This window comes from Bufo bufo, chromosome 3 (genome assembly GCF_905171765.1).
Source record: "Bufo bufo chromosome 3, aBufBuf1.1, whole genome shotgun sequence".
NCBI lineage: Eukaryota > Metazoa > Chordata > Amphibia > Anura > Bufonidae > Bufo > Bufo bufo.
Window position 1 is genome coordinate 556,302,473 of NC_053391.1, and position 14,337 is coordinate 556,316,809.

The 14,337-nt window shown below is 43.3% G+C and overlaps 1 protein-coding gene across 7 annotated transcripts in view; it reads right to left on the minus strand.

Moving 5' to 3' along the window:
* Positions 1-14,337, minus strand: part of ADCY6 (adenylate cyclase 6) — a 216,143-nt gene that overhangs the window by 20,894 nt on the left and 180,912 nt on the right. For all 7 annotated transcript variants that reach the window (XM_040425512.1, XM_040425507.1, XM_040425511.1 and 4 more), the window contains 6 exons: positions 13,063-13,184; positions 12,623-12,734; positions 9,940-10,067; positions 7,774-7,932; positions 7,511-7,652; positions 5,181-5,309 (listed from right to left, as the gene is read on the minus strand). In XM_040425512.1, coding sequence (XP_040281446.1) covers positions 5,181-5,309; positions 7,511-7,652; positions 7,774-7,932; positions 9,940-10,067; positions 12,623-12,734; positions 13,063-13,184 — 792 coding nt within the window. The remainder of the gene's footprint in view (positions 1-5,180; positions 5,310-7,510; positions 7,653-7,773; positions 7,933-9,939; positions 10,068-12,622; positions 12,735-13,062; positions 13,185-14,337) is intronic.

A 14,337-nucleotide genomic window follows, 5' to 3' on the forward strand; every position in this document is an offset into this window, starting at 1 on the left:
TTGTATCTGCGCTTGGCAGCTGAAGGCATCTGTGTTGGTCCCATGTTCATATGTGGCCGAATTACAGAGAAAAATGATGTTTTAATATATGCAAATGTGAAACTCGCGTTGTGAGGCTCAGCTCTCTCTTCAGCTGCTGCACCCTCTGCACTTTGGGCCAGGCAGTGAAAACGTGATTATCCCTGGTCCTGCCAATCATAGCGTAGAGGGCATGGCAGTTGCAGAGAGAGCAGAGCCTCTAGGTGTAATGACAACGCCCCTGTTGCTCCTAGAGGATATTTGCATATCATTTTCAGCAATGCGGGAACATATTTACATACATACGTATGTACGTACATGGGACCAACACAGATTTATTTAATGCACTTATATATCGCTACTATATTCCGCAGCGCTATAGCATCCAACTGTCCCCAGTGGGGCTCACAATCTAAGGTCCCTATCAGTATGTCTTTGGAGTGTGGGAGGAAACCGGAGTACCCGGAGGAAACCCACGCAAACACGGGGAGAACATACAAACTCAGATGCAGATGTTGCCCTTGATGTTGAACCTAGGACCCCAGCGCTGCAAGGCACCAATGCTAACCACTGAGCCACCGTGCTGCCCGAAGAGAGATGTCTTCAGCTGCCAGATTAGCCAGTTTCATAGGTACAAATCGGCTGACAGATGCCCTTTAACCCCCAAGCGTTGTTCTTGAGGACTGCGGCTGCTTGGAGATCAGCTCTGTTCACATAGCGTTCTCTGCTGGACTGACTGGCTGTTGCAGTCCATGGAAAGTGGACTGGCCAATCTATCCGGCAGGGAGTGGAAGAACACAAAGCTTATCTCCATGTAACCATGGTCCCGGAGAGTAATGTTTATGGCTGCCCTAGGTTGTATAAATGTAATGAAAATATGTCAGATAACACACTATAAATAGATAAAATATATACACCCTTCTGCCAATTACGGTACATCTTTATTACAAAGTTCTCCGGCATACCACTAGAAACGTAAATTATGACCTGTTTCCATTATGTCTAGGAGACTATTTAATCATAAGAACAACGTATCATCATTTATGGGCTTCAAAATTAGACCGGCACATATTTTAACAATAATGGAGTGAGGCTCTGTTCACACTTCTGTTAATACTCACATTACTCTTTGGCTTACAGAATAGTGCAAAATGTTGTGCTATTCTATCCCATAAAACAAACCAGAAATCTAGATGACCAAGGTAAAATCTATGAGATCTGTCAGGACTCCCATCCGCTATGCTGTAAAAAATGGAACCCATGACACCAGTGTGAACATTTTTGGTGCAAGATATAGGCTGCACTTTCCCAACTTATTTTTACGTATTTCCAGGGGCTAATATATTATATACGTGACCATGCAGGGACATATTTGGTGACATGTAAGAAGAGGCTATGCTTCTTCCTAATCATATATCCCAATTACTGGTAGATTGGTACAGGGGGGGCGGATTTTTGTGGAGAACCATGAATGGGGTGGTCTGTGGCTAGCACACAGTATTTATCCATTTTACAACTTTGATACGAACTCTGCTTCGGTTCTGACTGGTACCTCGGAACCGAAGCCTAGTTCAGATCCAAGTTTTAAAATGGTTTTCCAGTTTAAAAGTCAAATACTGAAGTCTCGCGAGAATACCTCACTTCGCATCTAGGAGCCGAAGGGACTTCGCATCTAGGAGCCGAAGGGACTTCGCATCTAGGAGCCGAAGGGACTTCGCATCTAGGAGCCGAAGGGACTTCGCATCTAGGAGCCGAAGGGACTTCGCATCTAGGAGCCGAAGGGACTTCGCATCTAGGAGCCGAAGGGACTTCGCATCTAGGAGCCGAAGGGACTTCGCATCTAGGAGCCGAAGGGACTTCGCATCTAGGAGCCGAAGGGACTTCGCATCTAGGAGCCGAAGGGACTTCGCATCTAGGAGCCGAAGGGACTTCGCATCTAGGAGCCGAAGGGACTTCGCATCTAGGAGCCGAAGGGACTTCGCATCTAGGAGCCGAAGGGACTTCGCATCTAGGAGCCGAAGGGACTTCGCATCTAGGAGCCGAAGGGACTTCGCATCTAGGAGCCGAAGGGACTTCGCATCTAGGAGCCGAAGGGACTTCGCATCTAGGAGCCGAAGGGACTTCGCATCTAGGAGCCGAAGGGACTTCGCATCTAGGAGCCGAAGGGACTTCGCATCTAGGAGCCGAAGGGACTTCGCATCTAGGAGCCGAAGCGACTTCGCATCTAGGAGCCGAAGCGACTTCGCATCTAGGAGCCGAAGCGACTTCGCATCTAGGAGCCGAAGCGACTTCGCATCTAGGAGCCGAAGCGACTTCGCATCTAGGAGCCGAAGCGACTTCGCATCTAGGAGCCGAAGCGACTTCGCATCTAGGAGCCGAAGCGACTTCGCATCTAGGAGCCGAAGCGACTTCGCATCTAGGAGCCGAAGCGACTTCGCATCTAGGAGCCGAAGCGACTTCGCATCTAGGAGCCGAAGCGACTTCGCATCTAGGAGACGAAGCGACTTCGCATCTAGGAGACGAAGCGACTTCGCATCTAGGAGACGAAGCGACTTCGCATCTAGGAGCCGAAGCGACTTCGCATCTAGGAGCCGAAGCGACTTCGCATCTAGGAGCCGAAGCGACTTCGCATCTAGGAGCCGAAGCGACTTCGCATCTAGGAGCCGAAGCGACTTCGCATCTAGGAGCCGAAGCGACTTCGCATCTAGGAGCCGAAGCGACTTCGCATCTAGGAGCCGAAGCGACTTCGCATCTAGGAGCCGAAGCGACTTCGCATCTAGGAGCCGAAGCGACTTCGCATCTAGGAGCCGAAGATCAGTTTGCGCATGCTGTATCTTGGAGTGGAATCTGTTCTGATCCTCCCATTTAAATGAACGGGAAGCTGAAAAAACACATCATGAACCGCGCAGAAAATCGGCACAGTGATGAGGAATGAATGTTCCTATGAATCATTGTTCCCAATCGATGTCACAGTGCATCGGCCCATGGAAATGGGATGTTTGGGAATGAAAACCCCTAGTTCTGACCACTGTCCCACATAAACATGCCATTGATCACCAAACGAGGCAAGCGTTCGCCTTTTTCATGTGGTACAAATATGAAAACTGAATGGGACGCGCTTTAGCAGTAATGATCACTTGTCCTCTCATTCACATTGCAATTGAGCTGAAAACGCCCAGTGTAACAGGACCCCAACAGGTTTATCAGTGGCCGGCATTTGTCAGAAGACAGGCTTTATAAACGCGTCTAGAACCAGCAGCCTCTCCTCTGAGTATACAGCCTGTTTTCATACAGATGCTGCGCTCATTAGTCTGGAGAACGTTCACATGGAATCAGTAATTGGGGCTTATTTATTATGGATAGATTTCCAGGGGCTTTAGCCTTTGCTAAGGCCTGACATCAGAATGGGTAGAATACCTCCTGGCTCCACGTGCGCGCACTGCAGTTTGACTCATTCGCTCGTCTGTATTAATCTAGTGAAGCAAAACATGTTTTGAATAGACGGTCTTCAGGGTATATGTGACAAGGCCTTTAGGAAGGAGTAGGCAGCGAAAGGCATGTGACTTGAGAGTTGCTCGCCCCTTGGCATGTCTCATTAGGCAGATCCCACAGGAGGCCGTCTGACGAACTATTTAATTAAGTGTCCCCGTGTTGTCTCTGCCTACCCTCACCAGGAGGCCTCTCTCACGCTCAATCCTTGGGAAAATCAGCAGTCTGTGTGAGGCCAAAGAATCCGGAAAGACTAACAACGCAGCTTCACTCTCTCAGCATTTCGACCAAGACAAACTCTGCCGCATGCATGCACACTGAGAAAAAAGTCCTTCATTTATCCCATTTTCAGACTGATCTGCAATCTAACCTGCTCAGAGTATCATTAATGGGGTCAATACATGATGCGGGGCTCATGCGCTATAATATACCGTGGATTGGAGAGGAGGAAATAGGCGAGTCTAGAAACCCTTGATGTTCCAAAGGCCTGTGATTTTAGTAGCCAAAATGTATCATCGGAAGACACACAGTTTATATTTAAAAGGGTTGTACCATCATGCCAACCACTTTCATATTGAAGCAGGCCCAGGAATCTGCCGATCACCGTGGGATCAGCTTCCGAAACCCGTGGCGACAGCTCCAGCTGGTCATACAGTCTGTCAGCCACTGCATAGTTTACCCTAACACCTATATACCAACAGCTTAAGGGGAATGTGTCCTCCGTTTATATTTTCGGATTACAGATTTTTTTCTTATTCTATTCCTGAACATGATAAAGGAGGCAGCCATTTTGCCTGAGCTCTTCTTAGCGACATTAAGGGGGTTGTCTCACTTCAGCAAATGGCATTTATCATGTAGAGAAAGTTAATACCAGGCACTTACTAATGTATTGTGATTATCCATATCGCCTCCTTTGCTGGCTGAATGCATTTATCCATCACATTATACACTGCTCGTTTCACTGCAATCCATCAGCAGTGGTCCTGCTTACACACTATAGGAAAAAGTGCTGACATCTCTGGTGGCTGGGACCATGAGAGCGCACATAGGCCGCCACTTTTTCCTATATTGTGCAAGCATGGCCACTGCTGCTGGATTGCAGGGTGGTTGTAACCATGGAAACAAGTAGTGTATGTGATGGAAAAATTTATCCAGTCAGAAAAGGAGGCAATATGGACAATCACATTACATTAGTAAGTGCCTTGTATTAACTTTCTCTACATAATAAATGCCATTTGCTGAAGTGACCCAACCCCTTTAAAGAGATATGCTTTACAGCAGCCACATGGGCCAGACACAAAAGTTTGGAGGGACCTCATTGACTTTTTTAAGAGTTTACTAAGCATGCTCCATGACCTGTACAGAGGTCAAGAGGGAGAAGATTCTTATTATTTATTTGAAAGCACTATTAATTCCATAGCGCTGTATTGTAATCCTGCCTATAATGATAAGCAGATAACTGCGGTAAAGTTATCTGTACAGACCAAGAAGTGGTGTCGGTTATTAAACTTAGTGGCCAGTGAAAAATCTGCGTGATTTAAAAAAAATATATACATTGACATGGAAAATTTAAATAACATCACCAAAAGTCTTTAAAAATATGTTTAACATAAAAAAAATACGTTATTAAAAGATAGGGAATGTCTACTCAGAAAATGACCTCTCACACTCACCATTTGCCGAAATGCCTTTGAGCCTTTGTTGCGTGGAAAGGATCTTTCAGGAACCCAGACTCGTGTAAGGCCTTCATTTGAGTTGGCTCTTGTCCGTTGTAGTTTAGCCAGCATGGCCTTTTCTTCTTTCTGAATTGAACAACATACAGGAAAACCTTTTATATGAAACCCTTATCTCAATCGCAGGTCCTTCAGGTGGCCACAACAGCAGTTCTTGTCCACATTTTACATTGTTGGGTTAAAAAAAGAAAAAGAAAAAAGCCAAAAAAGAAAAAAGCAGGGCAAAGACTAATGTCTTCTAGTTAAACCTGATCACAAATGATCATCCTCCTTGGAATTCAGTGAAGTCCTGGATTTCTGCCGATACCAGGAGGACATAAGTGATCACTGACTGATTGCTCTGCATTTTGCCAGTAACTGATGAGAATACTGATGCGCAGTAGGTATTAGTGGATTTGTTGTCTACATCAAGTGCTCAACTACAGAGAACCTAATTCTCAATTCCAAATACTGGCTTATTTGGTGGCAAGTTAAAGGTTCTCAGGCGGAGTGGTGGGATAACAGTTGTACTGCTTGATAAAAAGGTAACTAAACCATTGATGGAAAAAAAAGGGCAGAAGCACCGCTCAGAGCGCTCTCTCCCTTTGACTTTCATCCACTCTGCTCGGCTTTTTCAGTGTGTGGAGTGCGGATTCCATATACTTTCTATGGATCCACACTCCACACACCCGAAAATCCGAGCAGAGTGGATGAAAGTCAAAGGGAGAGAGCGCTCTGAGCGGTGCTTCTGCCCCTTTGTTTTTTCAGTTACCCTTTAACCTCCTAACAGTCACATTAAAATTAGGAAAAACCCTCCCGAAAACGTAACTTTTCTTATTGTAGATTTTTAATATGTCTCTGCAGTAAATATTGCGGGCGCACAACTCAGGGGACACAATTGCATTTTTAATCCCTTAGTGACAACTAATTTTAGCCTTAAGAACCAGTAATATCCCCCCCCCCCCTGCCCCCCTCTGTGTTCCAGCAGTCATAACTTTTAAATTTTTTATTAAATTTTTTTTTCTTAATGTTGCGTGAGGAGTTGTAGTTTTTTTAGGAACCATTTTGCGGTATATATAGTGTATTAAGTAACTTTTATTATTAAATTTTTAGGGGAAAGATTAAAAAATGGCAATTTTAACATTATGTTGTGGAATTTATTTAGTGTTCACTGTGTGGTTTAAATAACTTAAGTTTACTATGTGGGTTAATACAAATATGATGCCAAATTGACATTTTCTTTCCATATTTCTGTTTCCTCCTGCAGGCTGTCAGCTCTCCCACTGCCCCTCTTCCCCCTGCAGACTGAAGAGGAGAGGGCTGCTTTAACTTCTCATATCTCGGGATTGGTAGCTAAAGATGATCTTGTTTGAAAACTGCCATTCTAACAGAACAGAAACACAGCCTTTTCGCCACTATATCGGAAGATATACAGGTGAAACTCGAAAAATTAGAATATCGTGCAAAGTTCATTTATTTCAGTAATGCAACTTAAAAAGTGAAACTAATATATGATATAGACTCATTACATGCAAAGCAAGATATTTCAAGACTTTATTTGTTATAATTTGGATGATTATGGCTTACAGCTTATGAAAACCCCAAAGTCACAATCTCAGGTACCCTTTGCTCAGGGGGTATGGATTAATTAGCTGACTAGAGTGTGACACTTTGAGCCTAGAATATTGAACCTAATTTTTGAAGTTTCACCTGTAGTTTTTAGAAATCGGGTTAGCAGTGAATACAGCTGAAAGTGAAAGTAATTTCTAATAGCTATGCCTCCCGATGTAGTGGAGATAATGCTGTGATTCTGGTCTTGTTTGAAAGCGTGGAATGCCATTTTTCAAACAAGATAATGTCTCTAGCTTTTACCAATCCCAAGATATGAGCAGCAAAAGCAGACTTCCTGCCTCCCCCCACCTCACCCTGCTGCCTGAACTCAGGTTGAACTGTTAAGTCCCTTTCTCAAGGCCTGAGCAGAGCTCGGGCAAAACTACTAAGTGGTTAAGGAAAACAACCGTTTTAAACTCCATGAAAGTGCTTACTTGTATACTGGATGAATCAGTATTTAACGCTATCAGTTCAGTATTTAACGCCATCAAGGATGTAAAATATGATATCCGATAAGTGCATCAATGAGCTAATCCAAAGCAAATCAAATATATCATAAATAACAGTTATAGATGATCTGATCAGCTTGTGAAATAATCAATTATCAGCATCAAATAGCGTAGAAGATCAAGGCGACTATTCCAGTTGATGCCTTTAATAGGTTGTGTCCAATAACTTACTCTCTTCTGGCTGCATCCAGTCACCAAGAAAGTTTTGATGTCGTGTTCCTTGAGATAAGCGTTTCTCTCACCTCCGTGACCAGGTTCCACCTCATAATCTCCATTCAGATAATTTAATGTGGCACTTGTAATGTGTATGCGCCTTAACAGGAATAAATATGGAATGAATTAACTAAAGGTAATGGTTATCTTTGCAGTTTGCATTGACAAGTAATATAGCAATGTATGGCAATGCTAAGGTTGAAAAGAAGTGATTCGCTCACCCTGCCTTGCCACCAGCTTCCATATGATTGGCCAGAGTCACATCATTAGACCATACATCAAACTGCCACTTTCGTAGGCCAAGGACACCGCAGTGAACTCGTCCACTGTGTATTCCCACACGCATGTTCACATTTACCCCCGTTACCTCTCTCACTAACCTGAAATACAAAGACATATCAGTCAACAGTACAGCATTATCAAGAAGGCATATCACCATCCAGAAAAAAGGGAACATATAGACAGACAATTATGTTATTTTAATCATTTTTGTATCAAAAATATATTTAACCAGTTCAAGACCAGGCCATTTACCTCCTTCCTGACCAGACACATCTTCATTTTTTTAGTACATGCAGCTTTGAAAGCCATGTCTTGTTTTCACTTGGTTATTTTAAATGTATTTTTTAATAATCTATTTTTTGAGATACGTGGGGATTTATTTTCATGCCAATTTTATTATAGAATTTTTAAACCCAGTTAAGTGGAAAAAAGTTCACATTTCTTTCAGTCTTCAAACACAAAGCGTAGAATTAAAATTGTATCCCCTTTCTGTTCGTCATTTTAATATATATGATATATAAAGGTAGTTTATAGTTGAAGGGGCAGGGCTAGAAGCTGTGGTGTGGGCTAGTAGTGGCATTCTTTTTTTATTATATATTTTTTCATTTTGTTTTGTCTTTACTATTTTTGTGTTGGCCAATTAGGACATAAAAGTCCTTTGGGCAGCAATTTAACATTACATTTATTTATTGCTGATTTCTCCTGTATCTGGGGCTGACTTATTGGCCCCAGATACAGGGGGTATTCAGCCTGCTGACATGCACTGCAGAGCTGATCCGGGTTAGCTAAGACCCAGAAGCTCCTGCAGTTACCCTGCCCCCAGTGATCAGTGGGATTGCTGCTGCGCTTATTGAGCAATGGTGAATCCAGGGACAATAAAAATAAATAAATAATGTAATGTCCTTGCAGAAACAAACATGGACCATCCAGATATCTATGGACAGGTTCTGTATTTTTTATGTGACTATCTTGTTAATTGACTCTAATATGCAATAAAGCATACACCTGCTGTACTTGCCATACAGGAAGTACATGAAGGGAGTGTCTCCAACAAGGCTGCCCCCAGGAAAAGTTCCATAAATGAAAATTAATAGCTACAACATTTTAGTCTTTTATAAACTATAAGATGTTTTTCCCGTTAAGGAAATGATACAAGAACATGGCCCATTTCTGTGTACAAAGCTAAAAGTACAAGCCAAAAAGATACACTAACACACTTTCTTTGCTGTGTGGACATGTCAGCAATGTATATGGACAGAATATTTGTATATTCTAGAAATTCCCTTTTTGTGATTTTATTGCCATAATAAGAAATCAATGAATTAAATTCACAAGTACAGCTTTGTAAAAGCGAGATACTTTAAAGGGAACCTGTGACATAGAACATGGTGTCTGAGCTGCCCCCATCATGTTATAGAGCAGGAGGAGCTGATCGGATTGATATATAGTTGGATGGGAAACGACTGAGTACAACTTGTATTTCATACATTTATATTCCTGCTCATTCTGGGGTTTGAAGTCCAGGAGACGGTCCTATCAGTCATTGACAGCCTGCCCTCTATGACGGTGCATACACAGATAGCTGTCAATCACTGATAGGACCGCCTCCTGGACTTCAAAGCCCAGAATGAGCAGAAATGTAAATGAATAAAATACAAGTTTTGGATATAAAATGTAGCGACTGGCACTCAACCTTTGATACCATGCATTAGTAGTCTGAGGATATAGATAATTCAATTTATTTGCAAAGTAGAACATGTGGATAAATACTGGTAACTACTTTGCACATTTTCTACTTTGCAAATAAATTGAATTATCTATATCCTCAGACTACTAATGCATGGTATCAAAGGTTGAGTGCCAGTCGCTACAATTTATATCCAAATTGTTTCCCCTTTTTTTTTTTGACTGAGAGGGTCAATACGTGACTAGAATACCTATCCATACCTTCAGTTGGGTGAGCCTCTATTCCCTTCTTCTTTCTAAAATACGTTAAGTTTTACAGAATCTTTTCCCAGTCTGCTCAGCTCCTCCTGCTCTATAACATGCTGCTGAATGAGTACACTACGTTTTCATGGTTCCCTTTACACAAAAGTTCCACTTACGAGATGGCTTCAATCATATCAACTCCCATCTCCACGCAGCAGTGAGCATGATCAGCACGAGCTTCAGGCAATCCAGAGACACAATAGTAACAATCCCCCAGGATCTTAATGCGCAAGCAGTGGTTTTCCTAAAAATAGAAAGATATCGTTATGAAATTATACAAATACATAGCGAGAATGCACTGAAATATATTAATCTCAGAGAAGAGTCGCTTTCATAAGTACTAAATTCCATGGTGATGTGAATGCAGCTTTAGACCTCTTGGCCTAGAACCATACTCTGCTCCTCATGCTTTTAACATTTTTACAGATATTGTTTTCCAAGCAGAATAAAAGTGGGAACCATTTAAAAGAAATTGTTCAACCGTGACGCAATAACTTAATTAGAAGAACCATGAAAACGTATCCAACGAGAGGAAGTTCCAAAAAATTAAAACAACCGTGTATGTAGTCTGCGTGTGAGAGGAGCAGCGCTGTCTGCCAAACCTCCCCAGGGGGCCTCCTCATACTCAGCCGTTTAGATATGTATACTCTGTGTGTGTGTCACAATTTCTAAAGCAGCCATCTTGTTTTAATACCCGACGGTAAGCTAGCTCTGAGGCCACAGGTGGAAACTTATACATATAAATGGTAATGCGTTAAATTCAAAGCTCAATGCTTGCACAGGTTTTGGCCAAAATCTGGACATCAAATTGAAGAAATTTTAAAATATACATTCGGAACGATTAATCTGGGTGCCCAGAGATTTAGAGGGAGAGGGCAACAAAACAGAAATATCCAAATATATACTGTCAGCAGCTCTACCGGACAGATCACTCTGTCAGCAGCAACAAGCGAGTTATTGTGCAGCCCCAGAAGGGCAACTGCCGCGCACTCTGCACTTTGATTTACAGGGTCTGGGGTGGTGATGTTTTCGTTGCCTGGTCCTGTCAACCAAAGAGAAGAGGACGCGGAAGTTGCAGAGAGAGCAGAGCCTGTGGTGTAACGGCAACGCCCCCATTGCTCTTAGAGGGTCATTTGCATAAAACATAATTTTTCTCAGCAGTGCGGGCACATATGAACATGGGACCAACACAGATGCCTTCAACTGCTGCACCCTCTCCACTTTGATTGACAGGGCGAGGCAGTGAAAACGCGATCATCCCTGGTCCTGTCAATCATAGTGTAGAGGGCGTGGCAGTTGCAGAGAGAGCAGAACCTCTATGTGTAATGGTAACGCCCCCGTTGCTCCTAGAGGCTCATTTGCATACATTAAAACATAATTTTTCTCAGCAATGCGGGCACATATGAACATGGCACCAATACAGATGTCCTCAGCTGCCAAGTGCACATGTAACAGGTCAGACAGTCTTATAGGTACAACTACAAATCTGCTGACAGATGCTCTTTAGTAGACAATCTAAATTTGTATTAGTGACCGAGTATGTGGGTGTGCTTACTTTACAGCAGATCTGTCAGCTTACTATAAGGGTCCATTCATACGTCCGTAGTGTATTGCAGATCTGCAATACACCCGGCCGGCACCCCCATAGAACTGTCTATTCTTGTCCGCAATTGCGGACAAGAATAGGACATGTTCTATTTTTTTCCGGAGCCGCGGACCGGAAGATCAGGGGCGCGCTCCGGAAAGCGGATGCGGACAGCACACTGTGTGCTGTCCGCATCCATTCCTGCCCCATAGAGAATGAATAGGTCCGCAATTTGCGGAACGGATGCGGACCCATTCTACGGACGTGTGAATGGACCCTAAGGGTAGTATTTTAGAACTACAGGTCTTCATTCCTAGAAACTAAACTGGCACAAAAATGTGTCATTTGGCTACTGGGATAGGTAAAAGAATACACTGGACACATATACGGAAATTGACGTCTCAAAACAGGACGTTGCAACATTTTGCATTTTTACATTGCTGAATCTGGTTTTGAAAAGTGGAACGTGGTTAGCTTGTCATGCAGATTTAAACCAGATTAATTTCTCGCCAAATTTCGCAAAAATGGTCGCAATCTTACTCCAGTAAATGAGTGGCTGCCGGCAAACAACTGGACCGCACTGGGACGAACGATGGCATAACGATCGCTCCTCCCCATGCTGTGGAGGAGATCGCAGCATGTAATAGTGAAGGTCTCTTCCATTAGCGAGCAGCAGATTGTCGGGAAGGAACGCTTTCCTCCCGGCATTCGCCTGCTTGATCTGGCTGTCTAATACAGCTTTTAGACTTAGGGATGCACCAAATTTAGCAAACAATGCGGGAGATTTATCAAAACTGGTATAAATGAAAACTGGCTTAGTCCTCACTGAAACCAATCGGATTCCAACTTTTTGCAACTTTATTTTTTAGAGCTCCTTTGCAAAATAAAAGGTGGAATCCCATTGGTTGCCATTTAGATTTACACAAGTTTTGATAAAGTTCCTCCATTGTGCGATATTTCATACATTTGGCACAAATTAGGGCAAAGCAGAACTGACCTTAACACTCCCCCCCATGATAAATTTCCCCCATATGAGGAGTGCGCTCCTTCTGCCTTTCTTGCCCTAAGAGGCAGTGACTGACCGGCTGCTGTGTATACAAATACAGATGTAGCCAACATTGCAAGTAGTTGCTAAAACAGACATGTCAGGCGAGGTAACAGGTCCTATGTAAAATGATAATAATGGAAATCTCTGATTGATCAGTGGTACTTACTGCAGCCAGCTTGTCGAAACGTGCAAATAATTCGTTCAGAGTCATGACTAGTTCCTGGGCTGTGCATTGTGATGCCAAGCTGGTGAAGCCCTCAATGTCAGCAAACAGGATACTGTAAGTAGAGAGACTGTCAGATCGGCAGTGCACTGCAGCAGAAACAATACATGATATAGCAATCATCTCCCAAAGTACTTAGCTAACGGCACCCCCTTCTAACCATGAATGCAGTCACTTCAACCCACCAAATGACACTGTTTCTAGATGACGGGTACTTTGTATTTTTATCAATAGACTGGCGCTCCTGCCACATATTAGTGCCAGTTCCTCATACCCTTCTAAATCAGAGATGGCGACTTATGGGCGGAGGCTTGTAACGTGCAGAACATTGTGCGTCTGAAAGCTTAACAGGGGATCAAAATAAAGTTAGAGCCTCGCTTTACCTGACATTGTCATGCTTCTGTATGTAGATTTTGTGGAACATCATATCCTCCTTTTTGGTGTTTATGTCTTCTTTCATTTCCATTGCAACATGGCGTGGCAGCACGGACAGTAGGAGGCGCTCCTGTACAGGGGAGAGGTGCAGCGACATAGAGAGGAAAAACGTGTACTACCGGTTAGTGGCCATTAGTGCAGGTGTTTGCCAAAGATAATAGTTGCAAGCATGAAGGAGACAATTTGCACCACGGAAGTGCACCAAGTCTGCATTTATTTTTTGGTTTTCTGAAGAATCGCCATTGGAATTGATGGAGACCACATAATGGTGCTATGCAACCCTCAACTTTTCAAAGCAGGTAGCAGCAAGCGTCATCCCAAAAAGGCGGCCGACTGCACATTATTTTACCATGCAAACACCAACATGTGCTGTGTGAATCAAAATCATTATTTGAGTGAATAATTGCATGTTTAAAAACGGCATAATCTGATGCATACAATACTATAAGGGTTTTTTGGGACCAGAAAAATGGTGGAAAAAAGTTGCAGGTTGTGCGGCGCGACTTTTTTTTTTAAAGCCACTTGTGACACAATTTGTGTCCTTTCTGCGCCGCCGTCACCACTTTCTGAAAGGGGGGCGTGACGAGGGGGGGAGGGCATCAGGCCAGACACATTTATCTTCATTGGCTCCTGTGTTCAGGTGCAAACGAAGACAGACATCTACTGTGGTTCTAAGCTGCAGTAGATCTCAGTCTGGCACACAGCTTACCAGACAACGCGCCTACTATATGACGAGGCCTGCAGGGCCTATGGCATATGCTGGTCTTTGATAAATATCTCGCTTTGACTGCTGGTCTATTCGTAGGCCCCACTGATTCGCTCCCCTTCATCATTCACTGGCACACCACCATACACTTTTAAGCGTCTGTGCCTGGCGCTAAAGGCAGCCCAGCCGTTTTTAAGTTAAGGACTCAATACCTGGAACTACCGCTTCACCTATTAGGTGGCACTGTGCCAAGGAAACAATGAAGGAGACTTAGCTTTTGAGAAATAAATGGTGGAGTGAGGGAGTTGGACCTTCATCGAGCTGATTTTGATGGCCTATTCTAAAAGTAGGTGTAGGGACATGTTACAAGTTTTAGGCCCAGGACCTTTAAAGGGGTTGTCTCACTTCAGCAAGTCGCTTTTATCATGTAGAGAAAGTTAATACAAGGCACTTACCTAATGTATTGTGATTGTCCATATTGCCTCCTTTGCTGGCTAGATTCATTTTTCCATCACAT